Below are 13269 nucleotides of genomic sequence, written 5' to 3' on the forward strand. Positions count from 1 at the left end.
AGCTGAGTCTTGAAGGTTGAGATGGGAGTTGGACTCATTTCAAAGGGGGAAATTCAGGCAGAAACTGATGGTAAAAATATCTGCAAGGCTGGAACATAAGATGAATATAAAATGAACATATTAATGGAGAAATAAAGAGGAGAAAGTATTATTTCTTTGATGCTTAAACACAATTGAGTACTTGCTATGTGTTAGCATTGACAAGGATAGTGAACAAATTAAATTATAATTTTCCTTGGAAATTTTGATGTGCAGCTACAGCTGAGAATTGCTGTGATGGATGATTGGAAGTGAATAAGCCTTTTATAGTGAAGAAATGGCATTAGGTCCTTTTCAGAATAGTAAACTTGGCCTGGAGTGTGGGAAGAGGCAAAGTGTATGTGTGTGTGTATACAGACACTGAAGAACTGAACACTAGACAAGGGTCTGTTGCAATATACATGCATTTAAAGAAAAAGAAATGTAGATAGACATACCAAGGAAGAGACTTTTTTATGCTAACATTGAGACTATATAGAATACCTTGGTTAAATTCATGTTGAATATCATTACTCAGAGTTAAATAGATGTTTGTATTACCTATTGAAGTTCTGGTGTGGTGCTGTGGAATAATGCACTGAACCGCAAGGTCAGTTTGAACCATAAGGATGGTGGTTCAAACTCACCAGCCGCTCCTTAGAAATACTATACAGGGTCAGTACCTACTCTACAGCACATAACAACAACAACAACAATATTACCTATTATGGTTCTGGAGGATAAGCACTGGACAGCTAATCTCAAGGTAGGTGATTCAAACCCACCAGCCACTCCTCAGAAATCCTATACAGGGTTGCCATAAGTTGGAACCTACTCGATGGCACTTAACAACAAGATAGCCCTATTATATTTGCACTATGGATAGAATGAACCTAAGACAACGACCCTGGTTGCTTTTTTAGCTCGATTTTAAGTGACTTATTCGAGTTCAAAGGATCCCTGGTGGCACGGTGGTTATGCACTTGGTTGCACAACCAAGGCTGAGTTCGAACTCACTAGCTGTACAATAGGAGAAAGAAGTGGCCGTCAGCTTCCATAAAGATTCCAGCCTTGGAAATCCTACGGAGCAGTTCTACTGTGTTCAATAGGGTCACCATGAGTCAGAATAGACTTGACAGAAATAGGGTATGAGAGCTCAAAAGGAGCCATGGCGGTGTAGCAGTTAGGCGCTTGCTTGCTAATTGAAAGGTCGGTGATACAATCAACATTATACACACAAACAGACTGACACTAAATTGTTTTATCTGGAAGAATATCGTGATAGGTTTCCAATGAAATGCTGTGAATTTTACCAGTTTGTAATCTGGGTAAGAATGATGTGAACTTGCTTCTTTATGATTATATATATGAGTCCTGATGTGGTGCTGTGGGTTAACGCACTGAACTGCAAGGTTGGTGGTTCAAGTTTACCAGCCACTCCTCGGAAACCCTATACAGGGTTGTTATGAGTCAGAACTGACTCGATGGCACTTAACAACAACATGTATAAACTTTTTTTTTTTTTTTTTTAAAGACGGGGTCTTCAGTGACCTTGGAAAAGAGCTATTGTCTTTCTTGTAAAGAAATATTTTTAGTTCATATAACAACAAAAGAAAAGTGTAAGTGTGCTTTGCAGTTATTATAATTGGATATATCATTTTAAACCAGCATCTAGTATTTCCTGAAGCATCTATCTTAGAACTGGAACAAAGGCACTCAAAAGTTTTCAACCTGAGACTCATCTAGTATGCCTCACTTAAAAATACCATAATTTTTCATATTTTTGAGGCCTGGAGGAAGAGAGTAATATTTCTCTCTTCTTCCATCCCTTTCTTTTTCCCTTCTCCTTTTTTGATTTGAGAAGATGTTGAAAGGACACTTGGACCAAAAGGAGAATTTGGAAGGAAAGATACTATTATAGTTTTAAAGGTGGAGAAATTGAGGTGCAGTGAGGTTAAGGTACTTTCCATATCCTATAGCTAGTAAAGATTGGAGTTATGTCACAGACTCCTCTGACTTCCTACTTCTATTCACTATACATGATTAGCTAACAACTGCCCCTCCACCAAAATAAAATGGTTATTAAAAAAAAGTACAAAACCCATAATACTGTTGTCACAATGTTATGGCTCTATTTAATAACTTTCTTGGAAATTTGTGTTTCCAATCTGGGAAACAGTCTGAAAATATAAGAGCTGTTATTTCTAGTTTGAGAAATGTTAAGCTAAGTAGTTTTTAAAAAATATTTTCTTTCTCTCTCTCTTGCCCCTTTTAAAATCCGATGAAGGTTATGAATCTTTTCCTCAAAAAATATATATACACTCAAACTATTTTAAAGTTCCCTTTTTGGAAATATAATTTTCCTTCTAGAAGTAACATATAATAAGCTCTTTATTATTATGTTTAAGAATTTTTTCTCTAAGTAAATATTTTAGATGCAAAAGTAAAAAACCCACTCTTAAATGGTATGGAATAATATGAATATGATTAAGTTTAGTTTAACAATCAATTTTAGTACTTTTTCAATCTGGTAAACTCTTAAAGAAAATACAGGTACACAAAGCACTTTGAAAATACTGGTTATATGGTATAAAGGAAAACTAGAAGTTCACAACTTTGCTTCTTAATTTACGTAATATGATATGTTATAAGTGTAAGGCTTTGAGCAGAATATTGTAAAAATGGAGAAACCTCATAACCCTGACAAAAACAAATACAGAAAGACATTCCACAAAATTTAATTTTTTTTAGAAAAGAAATCAATGACATTCACTTTTTATGAAAAAGAAGAGGTTTCACCATCCCTGCCAAGATCTTGGGTAATTGTGCAGCAATAACTTCAGACATCATTTCTGGAAATTCAACACTTAGTGCTCGTGACTGGATAAATGTATTCAGGCAGTACAAATGAAGCTGTTTGACAAGCTGTTGATTTAATGAATAGATAAGGAACAGGTAAGAAAAAGAATAAACTCATATGCTATTCAAACATGGCAACTTATTCAGAAATATCCCCCTCCACTGCCTAGAACAATATGCAAAATATTACATACTCTTTGTGGAAAATTCTGATGATATGGAAAGGTTTAAATATGTAAAATTTATGCATAATTCCATAGGATTGAATGTTTTAGTGCATTTCTTTCAAGTTTTGCTTTTTCTTTTTATACATATAAACTGACATGGGGACAATTGAATAAAAAGGTAATAGAATTTTTCCATGAACTTTTTGAAATCTCCTCATAAAAACTATGTATACATTGTATATTTGGGAATGTCAGTTTGTTGTTGTTGTTATGTGCCATGGAGTTGGTTCTGACTCAGAGTGACCCTGTACAGGGTTTCCGAGGCTATAAATCTTTACAGGAGCAGAAAGCTTCATCCTTCTCCCATGGAACAGCTGGTAGTTTCAAATTGCTGACCTTGAGGTTCGCAGCCCAATTTGTAACCACTAAGCTACCAGAGCTCCTTACATGTCAGTTTATATGTATAAAAAGCAAAACTTGAAAGAAACATGGAAAAATTCCATTACTTTTTTGTTCAATTTTCCCATGAACTTTGTGAAGCTCCCTCAAATATATATTTTAAAATGCAATTATTTTATAAATTTGATTTAGTAATCTGTTTTAACAATTGCACTCCACCAAAACAAAATGGTTAGTAAAAAAAAATACAAATATAAAAATATATTGACTATTACCATGTCAATAAAAGCAGCCTAACAAAATTCATTATAATTTTTTTTTTATTTTTGATCAAAGTAAACTCATAGACATGATTTCTAAAAGTTACACTGTACTGAAAGACACATAGCAACAAAAACAATAAGAGCAGCTACTACTAAAACAAGCCACAGGAATGTGCTTATCTGCTTCTTCCCATCCTTACGCTAGTTCCCCAGGCACAACCATGTTAAGCTTTTTTAGTATGTGTCTTTTAGTATTTATCTCTAGAGTTCTAATATACTTATTATCAAATATTTGACACTATTGATTTAGTTTTTACAATGAAAAATGAAAACTGAACTCTCTTAAATCTCTCCTCTCCTTAACTTTTTCTACTTTCCTATTCTCTAAGAAGCTGTATTTAAATTTTTAGCAAAGTCAGGATGCAGCATTAACATTATAAAGAGTATCACTTTCTGTGGGATTACATGTCCTTTCTTATATGACTTTTAATTTTTTTTATTTTTCAAGAGTATTCATTATTTTGTTATGCGAGGTCTCTAGTAGCTGTTTTAAAAGATTATATTTGAGGTAAACTTTCTAAGACCTTACATGTCTGACACCACCATATTTATTTGATGGTTTGGCTAGACACAAAATTGTTTGAAGATTTCCCATTCCATTAGAATTCTGAAAGCATTGCTCCACTGTTTTGTGGCTTCCAGTGTTGCTGTTGAGAACTTCAATGTCATTTTGAATTCTAATCCTTTGTATGTGACTTGTTCTTCTCACTGGTATATTTTAGGAGATTAATTTTCTACTGGTGTGCTGTATTTTACAATAATGTGTCTTGGTATTGGCCTAATATCATCCATTGTACTGTGCCTATACACTGGGCCCTTAGGATTAGAAATATATCCTTCAGTTCTAATTACGTGTCTTCCTTGGTTTCTTACATACTTTCCTCTCTTTAGTTCTCTGTATTTCATTTCTTTTAGAATTTTTTATAAATTGGAGGATGAACCTTCTGTACCGATGCTCTAAATTTGCTATCTTGTCTCTCGAATTTCCATGTCTTGGTCCTTTTTTTGTTCCCCCACTTGGAGTTTAAATTTTATATTTTAGTCCTTCTATTGAATTTTTAATTTCTGATTTTCTGTAATCATCCAAAAGTATTCTTTTATTTGTTAAATGCCTCCTACCTTTAAAAATATGATCTATTCTTATTTCATGAACACAATATCATTCTTATTTCTCTGGATACTTATTATTATTATTATTTTTGCTTTTGTTTGTTGTCTACACTGGTGTTTTTTTTTACCAAGTTACTTTTTTTTCTGTTTGTTTTGTCTTTTATCTTTCATTTTAGAAGCTTTACCCAATTGGTCAAATTTTACCTGTCCGTATCTATGAGGAAAGCCTAAAATGTTGGTTAAAATTATATATGTACATATGTGTGTACATGCACGTGTGTGTTTGTTGGCAGCAAGGAGGGTGCTGGCCCATGAGTAGGCTCACCTCTAGCATGGATAGGTGTTGTGGTATTCCATCCAGTTTTTGCGATTCATAGTGACCTTGTATATGGTCTGTGAGAATGGCTGAGTGTTTTGAATTGTGGACCTTGTTGTTAGCAGTCCAATGCTTACCCTATAGTGCCATAAACAATAGGTGGCCAGCCAAAATTTTTATTAGAAGAATCCCTGTTAGTATCTAAGGCTTTTTTCTCTTTCATTTGGTAAGAGTTCCAGCATGAAAATCCTCTAATCTTCTGATTATAATTATGCTGGGATCATAGTGGAAGAAAGACTGAGTTCACTCAAATCAGTGTGAAAAATTTCACCTAGTCTCCTATTTAAATGTAGCTTCTAAGACACACATTGTTGTGTCTGAGTAAATTCTGGCTCCTATGCTCCAGAGTAAACTTCCATCTCCTGCAGTGATTTGTTGTTGTTAAGTGCCATCGAGTTGGTTCCGACCCATAGCGACCCTGTACAGGGTTTCCGAGGCTGTAAATCTTTACGGGAGCAGAAAGCCTCATGTTTCTCCCGTGGAGTGGCTGGTAGTTTTGAACTGCTGACCTTACGGCTCACAGCCCGAGGCAGAGATTAGGGAGGGGCAATTGCTTAGTTCAGTAGGATGGGAGTAGAGATTTGGGGTTACAACTGTTCATTATTCACTTTCTATAATCTTTCTCTTTGCAACCCCCATGCAATTTTGTAAAATTTGGGGCTTCTGAATTCTTTTGTTTCCTATATGTCATTTAGGCCTGTTTCTGCTTTCTCTATTCTGTCAACACTGCTTTTCCACTTGTTCATCTGTTTTCTATGTTCCTACCTTTGTTGACATCTCCTTCTGCTATTCTCATTCTTCTTGTTCTTTCTATGCTAGTGAGTGGGGAGCTTTTATGTGACTTTACTGTCATTTTATGGTGATGTTGGACATAGCAATAAAAGTTTGCATGCACTATGCCTTGTCTTACCAAATAAACTAGATTGGTATTGGCGTTCCTAAGGTTTTTTTTTTTTTTTTTTTTCTATATTAGAAGTAATAAAGGAGTCCTGATGACACGATGGGTTATGTGCTGGCCTGCTCCATGAGAGAAGGATGAGGCTGTCTGCTCCTATAAAGATTAACAGTTTCATGGTAGTGGGTTTGTTTTTGTTTTTATTAGATGTAATGCTGTGGTGAACATCCTTGCATATATACCTTAAGTGCTTACCATTGTTTCTTTAAGATAAATCTTAAAGAGTAAAAACTTGAAAAGTAAGCCAATGTTAACATTTGCTATATACTGCTGGATTGTCCATCAGCAATGTTAATTTACACTTGCATCCAAAATGACATGTGTGTTTGGGTTTCCACATCCAAACCTTTTCTTTTCACAGATATAAACAATTTTTTCTGATTTTAGGCTATAATATTTAAGAACAAATTCAAATTCAGAAAATATATCCTAATTCCTATCAACCACTACAATTACCCTTAGATTATGCAAATACTAATAAAAGGACATTTGGTTGAATTACATTAAAACTGCAAACCACAAGGTCGGTGGTTCAAACCTACCAGCTGCTCCTTGGAAACCCTATACAGGGTCTCTATGAATCAGAACCAACTCAATGGCACTTAACAACAACAATATTGAGAGATTAAAAAAAAGTTCTGTGTAAATTTGGAGTACTGTGATGCAAATATTCTATTAAAATGTAGCTATAAATAAGAATTTGAAGGCAACATATAAATTAAAATTGAGAATTAACATTTAAAAAGTTTTAGGATTTCAGAGAATTGTCACTGATATTCTGGATGAGAAAGCACTTACATCATGCAAGTTATCAAGTAGTTTTGTAAGCTGATAGAAACGCTGTGAGCTGGAGACAACTCCTTTTTGTCTCAAACCAATTGCCTTGATGAGTTCTCTAATGTAGCTTGACCTCATCTCTTCAAACTGGTTTTGACTTCTTAGTCCTTCCAAAGGAACTGTAATAAGACAATTACAAGGGACAGTTAAATTTATACTTGTTATTTTAAGCTATGTATTGATGATTTATTTTGATATGTAACTATACATATATTAAATAGGAAAGATTGTAACTGGTAGTATAAAAACATATAAATTTCTAGTCAACTGGAGAGACGAATATGAGAAGAACAAACAGGTAAGTTGAAGCATATTTCAGCCTACCCATCTTCCAGCTGTATGAGTGAATTATGAATTATGTACTTAATACTTGCTTCAAAGATATGCTGATATTATTCCACATTCCTATTTCAAAAACTTGGCTTAACTTAATTTCCAATTGCATGTAGGACAATTATCTGGTTTTTTCATTTTAATAGATGATTGAAAAAGAAAAACAGAGAATTGTTAAATATACAGATATTTTTAGACTTGGAACTCCAAGCTATTAAGGTTCATATTCACATAAGATATTATTTATGTCTATTAAGCTCATGATATTCTTGAGGGAATCATGAAATTTAAAAAAAAATTATGCAAATTAAACTAAGTAAGTATAAGAAAAAATGTAATGTTTCATATATATGCTGCGGGGCGTAGCATTTCTAATTTTTTCAGTCCATTCTGTTAGAGAAAGAATGGCCTTGTGAAATGTGATGTGTCTGGAAGGGAGTGGTAAGCATAGCTCATTTTCTTCATCCCTTTGCTTCGGAAATGGTTTTCAATGTGGAGCACATGTTCTCCCCTGAGTTGGCTGTGACTGAGTCTCAATCTTAGGAAGTGCGCTGCTCACAGATAGAAACCTTGTCTCCAACCCAGATTTATCAGTAATAAACGTGATTTTTAATATATATATATATAACATATGCCTTACTGTCTTCTCTTATTTCTCAAAAGATTATGTATTTGCTGTGGGAAGAGAGGTGCAATTTTTGTTCTCTTCAAAGATATAATATTCTTATCTAAAAAATTATTTTTTTGTAATGAGTCATTAGGAAGACTAATAATAAAATGACCACAATGTATGCTAAAAATGTAGACATGTCATTTTGTCTTTATGAATATGGCATACAACTTAGGAAAGAAGCAATTTCAAAAATTTTATAAAATCTTTCAGCTATCTTTATATGTTGAGGTTAGATTGTTGTTGTTGTTAAGTGCTGTCGAGTCGATGCCGACTCTCAGCAATCCTGCACAGGGTTTCTGAGGAGCAGCTACTGGGTTTGAAAAGCCGACCTTGTATTTCACAGTCCCATGCTGATCCTATAGCGCCACACCAGGATACCTTTACATAAAAACTAATGATCTGGAGTCATACTGTGACTCATAGTGACCCTATATAGGGTTTCCAAGACTGTCCATCTATACAGGAGTAGAAAGCCTCATCTTTCTCCCACCGAACTGCCGGTAGTTTCGAACTGGTGACCTTAAGATTCACAGCCCGATTACTAACCACTTCGCTACCAGAGCTCCTTAGCAGGCGGGAATGTAGACATATCAGAAATGGCAGGTAGAGAACAAGCTGATGAACTCCTTTTATGTCCTTTTTATGAACACATAGATTTGGACTGTGCAGTGGCACAAAAAAGTCCCACTGGCTTATGCAATCAAACTGATAAGACATTTTACTCTCCTCTCTAAATTTAAATTGGAGCCTGGGTTAGTGCTGACAGTGAAACAACTTTACATTTTTTCCTATACTTACTAAGTTTAATTTGCATATTTTTTTTTTAAAATTTCATGATTCCCTCAAGAATATCACTGCTAAGACTATATAGATAGCTTATTTATGTGTTCCTTCAGCACTGCTCAGAACACTAAAAATCATTTCTATCATTCTCACTATGATTTGTACTATTCTTGTCTGTCAAATGTTTCCTCCCAGCTTTCTTTCCCTGTACCCCTGTGAGTTCTGTTTTTGGTTAAACCAATTACTCTACATTGTCAATCCTTTCATAAGATCCTCTATTTCCCAACCTTAAAATAAATTTGGGATTGTCCTTAGTAAAATTCTTTGAGCTTAGAGCTCTACAGAACAGAACTATTCATCATCTGTCCATACTGGACAGATGGGGGAAGAAGACAGGGAGGAGACAGAGGGGACTGTATTCTCTTCATTCTGTACTCCTGCTTCTACTATTAGTCTTCCCTGTGCAAAAAGCCTTTATAATCTTCATAGAACCAGACTGCTGCAGCTTTCTCCTGCAGACCAGCTAGTGAGTTTGAATCACTAGCAACTAAACACTTAACTGTGCCAAACGGTTCCATATATACATATATTGTTGCTAAGTGCCAATGAGTTGAATTCGACTCAGAGTGACACTGTATATGATTTGCAAGGCTGTAAATCTTAGCAGGAACAGAAAGCCTCAATTTTCTCCCGTGAAACTGTTGGAGGGTTTGAACCTCTGACCTGGTGGTTCCCAGTCCAGTGCTTATCCCACACTCCCTTTCACATATAGAGATCTACATGGTCTCTGTTTCCTCTAAGTTCTTTCTTTTTCTGTTTCTTTTGTCTTTATATATTTCATGTCACATGTGTTTCTTCCATACCTGAAGATCCTTGGGTGTTTGCTTAAGGATGGAATGTTAAAAAGATCTAATTGTAGTTAGAATTGAATGGGAAGTACTTGTTGACTATGGATTTTATTGTAGAATTATCTGGTTGCTTATTTCCAGTGAATAACGAATTGATGCTTTTGAGTTATGGTGTTGGAGAAGAATATTGAAAGTGCCATGGGCTGCCAAAAGAACCAACAGATCTGTGTTGGAAGAAGTACAGCCAGAGTGCTCCTTGGAGGCCAGGATGACCAATCTTCATCTGTCATACATCAGACATAGTGTCAGGAGGGACCAGTCACTGGAGAAGGAATAATCATGTTTGGGAAGGTGGAGGGTCAGAGAAAAAGAGGAAGACCTGCAGCAAGATGGATTGGCAAAGTGGCAGCATCAATGGTCTCAAGTGTGGCAACAATAGTGAGGTTGGCCCAGGACCAGGCAGTGTTTTGTTCTGTTGTACACAGAGTCCCTATAAGCCGGTACAAACTCGATGGCACCTAACAACAGCAACAACATTTCCAAAGGAAACTCTTAATGTCAGTATATTTAGTTATTTTTCTTTTGTGCTAAATGGATTGTGCACAGAAGAATCTTTCATATCTGGAAGATATGAACTACAATATGCAAGGGGAAATATTTCAACATGTGCTATACAATCTTAATCTGTTTTTAGAATAGAAACCCCCCACCCTCAATATTGCCTTCACTTCCTGATTCAAGGACCATTTATTGCATCTTCTCCTGAGGTAGTCGAAGTGGCACATTTACTTGGTTGGATGATATCTGGAAGAGAATCTGGAAGGGAAATTTTTCTTAAACAGACCTTCAACATAACTTCCTGTTTCTAACTCCACCTTCACTCTCATTTCAAGAAATTATTGATGTCAGCAATTGCAGAGCACGCTAGAGGCTCAGTCATGCAAATCAAGGTACTTCTTGGTTTTCCTTACTTCCGGCTTAGAATCCAACCTTTTCAGACATGCTAACTTAGTTCTGCTTACCAGCTTGCCAAATTTTGTTGCTATTGCTTCCTCTCTCATTCTCTTTGCCCTTGTGATTATATTCCTGAAAAAAAAAACCCTTTACTAATAATTTAGTGTAGCTTGGGAGAGAAGAATGTTAAAAGTGTGTGTTCAATCATCCATCTTTTCTTGAAGATCTGTATTTCGCATTTTAATGGTAAATTTGGAGGTCTAGCTTCTTAAGAATCAAATCATTTAAATTTCCCTTTACTAATTTTCCCACTGCATTTATTCTTAAAAAAAACAAACACATTATGAGACTTGAAAATACACTCATATTGCTTTTAAATTATTTAGGTGTTTACATGAAACAGTTAATCAATTCTGTGTTTATTTTAGTACATAATTTGAACTAAATATCCAAGTTGCTTTTTTTCCCAAATATAAAGCAAATTTTCTAAACAACAATTGTTCCACACTTAGTGCCCTGTGATGTTTCCACTATATTCCAATTTGTACTAGTCTAATTTGATTAATTTATCTATTCTGCTTCCATATTGTATTACTGATTATAGCTTTCTAATTCTCCTCACTCTCCAATATTTTAATATTCTTGTCTATATATTCTGAAAGCTATAAAGATATATTTTCAATAGTTTTGTTAAATTTTCTCCTTAAAAATGTCATTAGGATTTTTATTAGAATCTGTAGAAGTCTTTAGTACTATTCACCAAATATTTCCATTTCTCCTTTCTCTTAAAGTTACATGTGGCCAAGAACCTTGCTTTGGGCTGATGATAGGTGAGTGGAAGTTATGCGTGCTACTTCTTCCCTTTACCACTGTGGAAGCCTGTATCAGCAGAAAGTCTCCATCTGCCTGGATTCCTGAATGAGCAGAGTCTACCTTTTGATCTGCACTAGGCATACAGTGGGGAAAAAAACAACTCTCACCTTTTCTCCTTTAAAAGTTTGGTTATGTATAATTTGGAACCCTAGCATAATGTTGTTGTTGTTGTTATGTGTCGTGGAGTCGGTTCCGACTCATAGTGACCCTGTACAGGGTTTCTGAGGCTGTAAATCTTTACGGGAGCAGAAAGCCTCATCTTTCTCCTGCGGAGCAGCTGGTAGTTTCAAACTGCTGACCTTGCGGTTCGCAGCCCGATTCGTAACCACTATGCTACCAGAGTTCCTTTGTACCCTATGACTAAATACAGAATTCTGTTAATAAATGTATTAATTGGGATTACCTGTGACCTAAGTGCTATAGGTCTGCTGTAAAAGTGAAAACTGAAAGAGTGACAAGAGTTATCTGCTGTACTATTAAAATTATTAAAGATGACTCTCTTGATCAGTCTCATACTGGTGGCCTTTGTTCACATAATGCTTTTTCACCAAATTAGGGTTGAAAGACTTTGCTCTACATAGGATACCTAGGTGTGTGTGGTAGGCGGAACAGAGCTGTGGATCCTTAGATCCCTTAGTGGTCCCTGTCTTCACATAGATTTCATGAGGAAATCTTCCTTTTCAAGAGTTTAATTTTCTGACTTTAATACTAACGCACACACCCAACCACTTGGAGTTGGTGTTGTTGTTAACTGCCACTGAGTTGGTTCCAACTCATAGATAGTGACCTGTATCATTTCCCAAGGGCAGCTGGTGGGTTTGAACTGCCAACCTTGTGGTTAGCAGTCCAGTGCCACACCAGACTTGGGCTACTAGGAAAAAGACCCTGTAGAGTTGGTACTGAGAAAGAGCCTTGGCTCATCCTTCAGTGGAAGGTCTTAGATCCTTAGGACTCTCTTTCAAACACTATGTGTCAAGGAAGGGTCAGTTAGAACATTTGCGGGCTGAACCTGCCCATGGTGCCGAAAAGGGGAAAAGCAGCTCTTTGTAGTTTCCCCACACAGATCCATAGGGATCCAGAGAACAAAGTATGGTAATAGTTGCTATTCATTGAGGCAAGGGTGTGTGTGTTCACTGGGTCCAAGAGAGTGAAATGGGTAATTGTTTATCCTAGTGATAATGCCATGTTTCACAATACCCATTTTCTTTTTCTTCTGTGCATAACTAGGCTGCATTTCCCAGGTTCTTCTGCAATTGAAATGGGCTTCGGAATCAGTTGAAGTGATGCATGTTACTTCCAGACCTTGTCTGAAATCCTTCAATTACTTAGTGTTCATTTTCCAGTTAGATCCAATGGAAGAATGTAAGCTACTAGAAAACAGTGCAGCACTGGACAGATAAAGCCCCACACCTTTTATTCTTACTAACACATTGAACTGTGGCATGAGTGGTAAATGAAGTCATACTTTCCTTCCTTCTAGCTTTAGATCCAACCTTTTGGGACATGCTAAATAGGTTCTGGTACCAGATTGAACTTTGAAGCTATTACCATATTTGGACATAATATGGATGAACCCCTTGTCATCAACTTGATTCTGATCATGGGGATAATGTCATGAAAATGGTTTGTATTAATAGTAAATCATTTTTTAGGGTAAGGGTGAAAGTAAGCACAGTTTATATTTATACAGTATTAATCAGTTACTGGAGTCCTGTTGTGGCGCTGTGGGCTAATGCATCAGACTGCAAAGTCGTCTGAACC

The 13269-nt window shown here is 35.9% G+C and overlaps 1 protein-coding gene across 2 annotated transcripts in view; it reads right to left on the minus strand.

Moving 5' to 3' along the window:
* Window positions 1-2347: 2347 nt before the first annotated feature.
* PGR (progesterone receptor) overlaps window positions 2348-13269 on the minus strand; it is a 102180-nt gene continuing 91258 nt past the window's right edge. The window contains exons 7-8 of one of the 2 annotated variants that reach the window (XM_006833755.1): window positions 7006-7163; window positions 2348-2943 (exon numbers count right to left, since the gene is read on the minus strand). In XM_006833755.1, the coding sequence (XP_006833818.1) occupies window positions 2788-2943; window positions 7006-7163 (314 nt within the window). In that variant the 3' untranslated portion in view covers window positions 2348-2787. The remainder of the gene's footprint in view (window positions 2944-7005; window positions 7164-13269) is intronic. The other variant, XM_006833756.1, reaches the window with a different exon arrangement.

This window comes from Chrysochloris asiatica, unplaced genomic scaffold (assembly GCF_000296735.1).
Source record: "Chrysochloris asiatica unplaced genomic scaffold, ChrAsi1.0 scaffold00008, whole genome shotgun sequence".
In the NCBI taxonomy this organism is placed as follows: domain Eukaryota; kingdom Metazoa; phylum Chordata; class Mammalia; order Afrosoricida; family Chrysochloridae; genus Chrysochloris; species Chrysochloris asiatica.